This window comes from Rhizomucor pusillus, assembly GCF_041956525.1.
Source record: "Rhizomucor pusillus strain CBS 183.67 unplaced genomic scaffold VTP01scaffold_1, whole genome shotgun sequence".
Classification (NCBI taxonomy): Eukaryota; Fungi; Mucoromycota; class Mucoromycetes; order Mucorales; family Lichtheimiaceae; genus Rhizomucor; species Rhizomucor pusillus.
The window spans coordinates 100,233-106,952 of NW_027192143.1; the positions used below are offsets into that span (position 1 = coordinate 100,233).

Consider the following 6,720-nt stretch of genomic DNA (forward strand, 5'->3'; position numbering starts at 1 on the left):
ACAACCGAAGGGTTCTCATCGACGTACTCTAGAATGACCTTCTTATGCTCTTCACCAAGGATACGCGGACGACCATTCTTCTTACGCTTCGCGAATATGCTATCCGGATTCACCTCATACTGTTCGGCCCATCTTTGAGCTGTACGGACATGGATACCTAACTGTTTTGCGGCAGCTGAGGCACTCAGAACTTTCTCAAACATCAGTTTGAAGAATCTAACTTTGTCCTGATCCGTGTAGAGCGTGTACACTCGCTTGATCGACACTTCTCTCATGCGAACGTCCACATCCTTTTTTACGTCGTCAGTCTGCATGGCGTCTGATCGGCCATCGCTCTCGTGAGTTCGATTACGCAAATATTGCGTGTATGAACTTAGCGTTTCAAGAGCATACTGCTCTTCGTCGACGACGTAGTCCATGGGCTCAGGTCAGCGTATTCGTCGACAGCATTGCGTTGCCCATCTTCATAAAAAAATGGATGCTCATCTTGTAATCTGAAATTTCAAGCGCACGATGTGGCAGGAAGGAGGAAAGCTGGCCTAAACATGTTTACATGCTTTATGTACTCTTGGAGGTGCTAAGCTTTGTACGACAATATCTCCGGAAGATGCAACATCCACACTTGGGAGAATGCGAAATAGGCTTTCATTGGATGACGAATATAATTTATGGAAAGGGTGTACATATGTTTCTCTCTTCTGTCTTAACAGCATCGCAATGATTCCAATGTCTCAAGTTACAACAATTCTCATTTTAAGGTCTTTGGCTTATAATCCAACACTGGATTGATGATACTTCAGCAAAAGTCTCCTACTTTTAGAAAATAACGGTGCAGCTGCTCCAGCTAACTATGCAATTGTAAGCAGTATCCAAAGGCGACAAGTAATAATGGTGATGATGTAAAATCGGTGATTGTCACACGCGCGACAAAATTTATTGAGCGCTCAAGATATCAGAGTCACCAGCATCGGTGATGGAGAGCACAGAGGTGCGGAAGAGCTTACCGCAAGCGGTGCCCAAGTCAATGTTGTCTAGAGAGTGCGGCGTGATCAACATCGTTGCTTTAAATCCCTGGATGTTCGAGTTGTTACTTACTGCCGTTGTAGTGGTGGACACCGGTCTTGGAAAGCATAGCATAGTACTCCAATTCAGACTTGCGAAGAGGAGGGCAGTTACCGGCAATGATGATCAACTTGGCTATTTAGAGCAAAAGCACGCGTTAGTAAACAGGTGGGGGACGATCTCAGCCCTCAAAAAGAGAGAGAAAGGGCGACTACTCGTCATATGGGAATTGGGCTCCTGTCCCCCCGTTGAGTAGTCTTTAAAACACTTGCCTTTGCCCTGGCGAAGAGTCTTCAAGGTAGACTTGTAACCAAGGGTGTATTTACCGGACTTGGTGACGAGCTGGAGACGAGAGTTGATGGACTCGGTACCCTTGGTGGACTTCTTGGTCTTCTTGTCAACGGGAGCCATTGGAATACCTAGACACACCGAACAATTAGGCCCCAGGAGTGAATTCTATAAAGCCGATCGTTACGTACAATAAAGCTATGCTTTGAAACGGAAGAAGGGGAGAATCAATACCACGTCTTGGCTTGAAAATTTTGTCGTCGCTCTGTAAAGCCACAGAATGGAATTAACCCCATCTTCCAAAGTCAGAGCCCAGAGAGCCCAAGTAATGAAGACAAATAAAACCACATATTTTTCAAATGATATTTTCAACTTTATACATGTTGTTGCTGGGTAAAAACATAAAAGAGAAAGAAAAGGAAAAAAGAATTGCGACGTGAGGGTTTGCGATTTGGCTGGGGAGGGTAAGGCTTAAGAAGACGAAGAGATAAGGATGCATCTACGATGCCGTATGCAGGATCATCTTACTCCCAGGATGATTCGACGGTCTCGCGCACTCGTCTCACATATTCTTTTCTATTTTCACGGTACAGATTTGCAGCTTCGGCGTTGGCAGGTGAATTAGGGTTAGGGTCATGCAGCAATGATTGAATGCTGGTTAGAATTGCAGCTACGTCGTAGGTAGGACTCCATCGGTTTTGCAAAATATCCAAGCAGAGTTCGCCGTTGGCATACACATTGGGATGGAACATTTTGGATACAAACTTGACCTGCGGCGGTTTGTTTGGCTTGCATGCGTGCGAACAGGTCAGCATACATCTCGTGACATGTGCTCCCTACATGTCGGTACTTACATAGGTTTCATCAAACTGTAGCACCAGCTTGAATGTGCCGTCCTCGAACGGGGTATCAGCTGAAAAGAAGAAACACAGATTGTTAGTCCCTACATTCACTGCCGATTCCTCGAATACTCACAAGGCCCAAAGATAACCGCATTCCACATCATGATGTTGTCTGGGCACGGAGCACCTAGAAGTATTACGATTATGTGAGCATCGACCATGTTTTACAGCCAATGTATGACGGAATCTACCTGAGACACCCCCTAATGGAATACGAGTGAGCATGCAGGAATTACGACATAAACCCACCACGGAAATGGGCAAGATAGAACATACCTGGAGGGTCGCTCTGTAATCTCTTAAAGTCTCGCATCAAACGTCTTCTTGTAGGGGTGGACATTGCAGCTGGTGTTGGTTTTCTGCTTTACGAATAAGAACAAGAGCGAAACCAATGGACCGATGATGCAGTTGTTCACTATCCGAAAATTGCAACGCCGCTCCCTATCGTTTTGCGTCTTCCACTTTGACAAATCCACCACCCAGCAAACCGATCCGTAGCCAACTCTACAAGCATCAACATTCCGTAATACTGTGGATTACAGGATCGATTGGTAAAAACTCATCCCGTTGATTAACAATCGGCTTTGACTTTGTATGTACAGCAATTATTACAGTTGATTAATGCACCATACCATCATTTGATCGTTTTAAATTTTAATGTTCAAAGATGTTCTAAACATGCAAAGTAAATATACACAAAATGCAAACGAATTACAATTCCAGTCTTCTTCCTGCGGTGCGGGTGAAAGAAGCCAGCTGCCATTCTACATCCGCATCTGTCAAATCCACCGTTCCGAGTCTGATCTCATATACTAATATTTTCCATGTCAATCTCAGAGTGCTATTCCGATCCATGATCTGCTGTATCACAAACCTCTCATCTCGAAACGTGGCCCTACTTCAGCAAGTTCAACGTGATTGCCTGTCTTTACAAATACATGATGTCTACAAGAAAATCAGTTTCCGAGAACCGAGTTATTGACTGTAAAGCAATATTCACCTAAAGGATATATAATCATTTTCGTTCGAGAAGGTCATGACACGCTTGCTGTCTTCCTTGGGTACAGGGAAAAGGTATTTGAGGATATTTTTGACCTAAAGACAAGCAATGTCAGAATCCAAAATTTCAAAAAGTCGAAAGTGATTACTTACTCTTTGTCCCAACTTGGAGTTGAAACTGTTGAAAATCAAATGAGGAAATGCTTCTGATACTGTTCCCTGATCCTTGATATCATGGCGCAGTACAACGTTGTGCAATGAAAAGTAGGCTGTAGGACCGTATGGAAAGTGACATACCACCATACCATCTGATCATCAAACAATGTCAGCGCTCGACGTAGCTTGTATAAAAAATATAACGGGCGTACCTGGCTGTCCACGGTGTTCATGTAAAATGATGAGATCCGTAACTTCATTGCTTCGACAAGCTTCAACGATATCTTTCATGATGTGATTACCACGGTTGATTCGTTGTGAGTTGGGGAATACAAGTCGCATTTCCTATGTTCCTCCCGTCAGTATCCTACTCTCATTGTTGTAGACAGTCGGATACATACTTTGGAAAATTGTTGCAGACGACTGCTAGGATCTCGAGAAGTTGTGATAAGGATCTTTGGGTCGAAAACACCGGCGCGAGCATATTCATCGTCCATGTGCGTGGTTGGAGCTATTAGGTATTGTCAGGTTTAGCATATTTCTAAACAGCATTTGACTAAATTTTGGGTACTTGCCATTCTGTGCCAGATCGTAGGTCAAGTCGTTTTTGAGCTCATCGCTCATACTCCGTAATTCAGATGGAATCTCTTTGCCCTCTGCAGGTAACATGTTAAAACACCGTTGCCTTTATGGTTCTTTGCTCCATTTTTACCCTCAATGGCCCGCTTGATCTGCTGTTTGCGTTCAAACGTCGCACGCTCTTTTGCCTCGAGCGATTTTTTATACAGATATTCTCGTCGCAAGCGTGTGTTTCGTCGAATCTGTTCAACAGCGTAAGTATATCCAGTCCATTACTTACGATCGATCGTTTGCATTAGCGTACCATTGTTTAAAGAGCAAAGAAAAAACGCTATTTCGGACTTTGCTTGTTCCGCATTGCTTTGATCTAATATCGAGTGGCTTGATCTCTTCTCCCACCCAAATGAGTGTAGAAAGGAAACCGTTCAACAGGGATGAACAGACGTATACTCGCTGCTACTGCGAGGAGAATATTTACATGATGTGTAAGAATATTGCGACGAACGATCCTGAATTGCTCGAGAAAAGCACGGTCATTTTCATTAGCAATCCCAACAAAACTGTAAGCTTGAGAGCTCCGCATAGCATGAATTGCATTGTTGAAATAAACGATATCGTGACCAGATTCCAGTGTGGAAACAGAAAAGAATAAATGATGATGGAATGCCAGTAATATGGGTAATGCTGTGAATGATATCGATGTATTTGGATACTAAATCTCCACAGGATTACCATGTCATTTTGCTATGTAGTTTGGATGAGTATGTGGAGGAAATCCTTTAACAAAAATCGATGCTTACATGCATTAGACCTTTGATCTATGATTTGGACACGGTGCTACCATTTCCATGTTCCTTGAATCAGTATGTTCTTGAAGCTTTTCATCCAGAACTTGTACTTCGGGCAGATTTCAAAAGGTAGATGGAGTTTACAGGAGCAGTTTGTACTCTCCTTCTTATTCAATCGTTCTGCTAGGCGTTTCCGCTTGATTCCAGCGTCCACTTACATACGCGAGTTTGCATCTGATCGAAGCCATATGGTAAGTTCACTAGTGTTTATCTCGAAATATACTATTCCTAATATTTTTTACTCGAACGAAAAAAGCTTCGAGACGGTGAATATATTCATCCTCCTCCTAACTATCCGCCCATTTCCACACAAGGTACTTGGAAAATTGCACTTATTTGATTGAAAGTTGTGGCACCCATTCTTCGACGTTTTTAGATACTTCTATGAATCTCTTTAAATATATTGACATGACATCCAGCGATGAACCAGAAAAGTATGGCGTAGTAATCACTGAAGATGAGTTCTTATCTTTCGCGTTATCAACCAACGTTGAAAAAGAACAATTTGGAGAATAAAGACGGCACCGCTCCGAGAAATAACTCGTAAAGTCATTTTATATCCTGTTTCGCAGCAATTGCGATAGATGCTCCAAGCACTTGAATTCCTTGAAAGCATGCGTAATAAGAGAATTGGTTAGGGCAAAGATGATAATTTGCTATCATTTAAAATCATCAGTGCAGAGGAGCCACACGTCTCACCAAGCCCTAACAATCGCCGCTTTTCACTGAAGAAACTAAAAAATGACGGATACTGAACTCTAGAGGCTGCGTGGACTGTTGCTTGCAGATCAATGATCTAGAGACTCGATATTGGAGCGCGTTCAGCGCGCATCAACAATTGGAAGGTATGCTTCACGAACAAGTTAAACTGTATAAAGAATTAGAGGTTTGCTGATATAGACTTGTTTTCATCGTCTCAAAGGATGCCAACGATTCTGCTTTTCTGATGACGGAAATGTATAAAGAACATGAATAAAATGGAAAAGAAAGAAACTGCTACGTTTACCACAAACACAACAGTTAAAGATTTGAGTCTTCCCAGCGGTTTATACATAGAGTGAAGAGCTGCAACACGAACGGCTCTGATGTTTAAGATAAAGTCCCCTTTTTCGAGTAGCCTCCACCGATATCGGCACCATACCTCTCCTAACAAGCAGCAATGCATTGACCCGTTAGACTACAGCCGTTGGCCATGCTGAGCCAATCAGAATAGCAGCAGACCATCAGCTCTACAAGTGTAGATAAACGAGGAAGAAAATTCTGCGAGGCTCCTCGTCGCGTCGCGTAGTCTTCGCAACGAGACCTAAGCAAGCAACAGTCTTCACAGCATTGCAAGATCAAAAAGAGACAAGAGTAATGAGGCAACTCAAAAGCCAAGATTGATGTGAACAACCAGCAAGACGACAATTGCTACAGCTCAAATGCAAGACTACATTGCTAAGGACTAGTTAGAGTCCATACTTTCATTTTCATTATTTGTTATTGTGGGCCACGAGGGCCAGGTTCCAAAAATTATGGGCTCTGAGGCCCTAAAGTTTAAAGAAGCAATCGTCAGCATCAGTTTCCCTCACTTGCCGACTTGCTAGTTGATTGAAAAAGAAAGAGACCAAAAATTCTGTTCCTTACACCGTTATGCCACACAGCAGTGAACTTAATCTGCTACGGCGTAAGCGACTGGTCTTTAGCATTAAGAAGCAGCATCAGCTTAACCATCCTTGGGGTGGCACAGGTCGATTAAGCGCCTTCATTTGCCACTGTGAAGCGGGAAAAAGCCTTATACACTTTTTCCAAAAATTAATGTCGCTGCAATTTGTCGTTTTGGTGTATAAATGTACGCTGTTTCCCAAAAGTAATGTCGCATTTTGTGAATTTTTTTAAATATATAC

The 6,720-nt window shown here is 42.9% G+C and overlaps 5 protein-coding genes across 5 annotated transcripts in view; 1 reads left to right on the top strand and 4 right to left on the bottom strand.

Moving 5' to 3' along the window:
* Positions 1-419, bottom strand: part of VTP01DRAFT_45 (uncharacterized protein) — a gene marked incomplete at both ends in the record, with an annotated part of 1,750 nt that extends 1,331 nt beyond the window's left edge. The window contains one exon of the mRNA XM_069383187.1: positions 28-419. Coding sequence (XP_069244465.1) covers positions 28-419 — 392 coding nt within the window. The remainder of the gene's footprint in view (positions 1-27) is intronic.
* Positions 420-933: 514 nt separating this feature from the next.
* VTP01DRAFT_46 (60S ribosomal protein eL30) lies at positions 934-1,473 on the bottom strand (the record flags this gene model as incomplete). The annotated part of the gene is made up of 3 exons (XM_069383298.1): positions 934-1,031; positions 1,096-1,197; positions 1,335-1,473. 3 exons carry the CDS (start codon positions 1,471-1,473, stop codon positions 934-936), a joined length of 339 nt encoding a protein of 112 aa, XP_069244466.1.
* A 401-nt stretch (positions 1,474-1,874) lies between these two features.
* On the bottom strand, positions 1,875-2,592 carry VTP01DRAFT_47 (uncharacterized protein; the record flags this gene model as incomplete). The annotated part of the gene is made up of 5 exons (XM_069383409.1): positions 1,875-2,138; positions 2,205-2,263; positions 2,326-2,379; positions 2,444-2,455; positions 2,529-2,592. The coding sequence occupies 5 exons, from the start codon at positions 2,590-2,592 to the stop codon at positions 1,875-1,877; spliced, it is 453 nt and encodes a 150-aa protein (XP_069244467.1).
* A 371-nt stretch (positions 2,593-2,963) lies between these two features.
* On the bottom strand, positions 2,964-4,293 carry VTP01DRAFT_48 (uncharacterized protein; the record flags this gene model as incomplete). Its single annotated transcript, XM_069383520.1, has 9 exons — positions 2,964-3,064; positions 3,127-3,197; positions 3,253-3,347; positions 3,405-3,559; positions 3,620-3,752; positions 3,809-3,918; positions 3,983-4,063; positions 4,120-4,228; positions 4,291-4,293. 9 exons carry the CDS (start codon positions 4,291-4,293, stop codon positions 2,964-2,966), a joined length of 858 nt encoding a protein of 285 aa, XP_069244468.1.
* A 96-nt stretch (positions 4,294-4,389) lies between these two features.
* Positions 4,390-5,350, top strand: VTP01DRAFT_49 (uncharacterized protein; the record flags this gene model as incomplete). The annotated part of the gene is made up of 7 exons (XM_069383631.1): positions 4,390-4,548; positions 4,611-4,664; positions 4,713-4,747; positions 4,796-4,903; positions 4,962-5,025; positions 5,091-5,148; positions 5,211-5,350. The coding sequence occupies 7 exons, from the start codon at positions 4,390-4,392 to the stop codon at positions 5,348-5,350; spliced, it is 618 nt and encodes a 205-aa protein (XP_069244469.1).
* Positions 5,351-6,720: the final 1,370 nt, after the last annotated feature.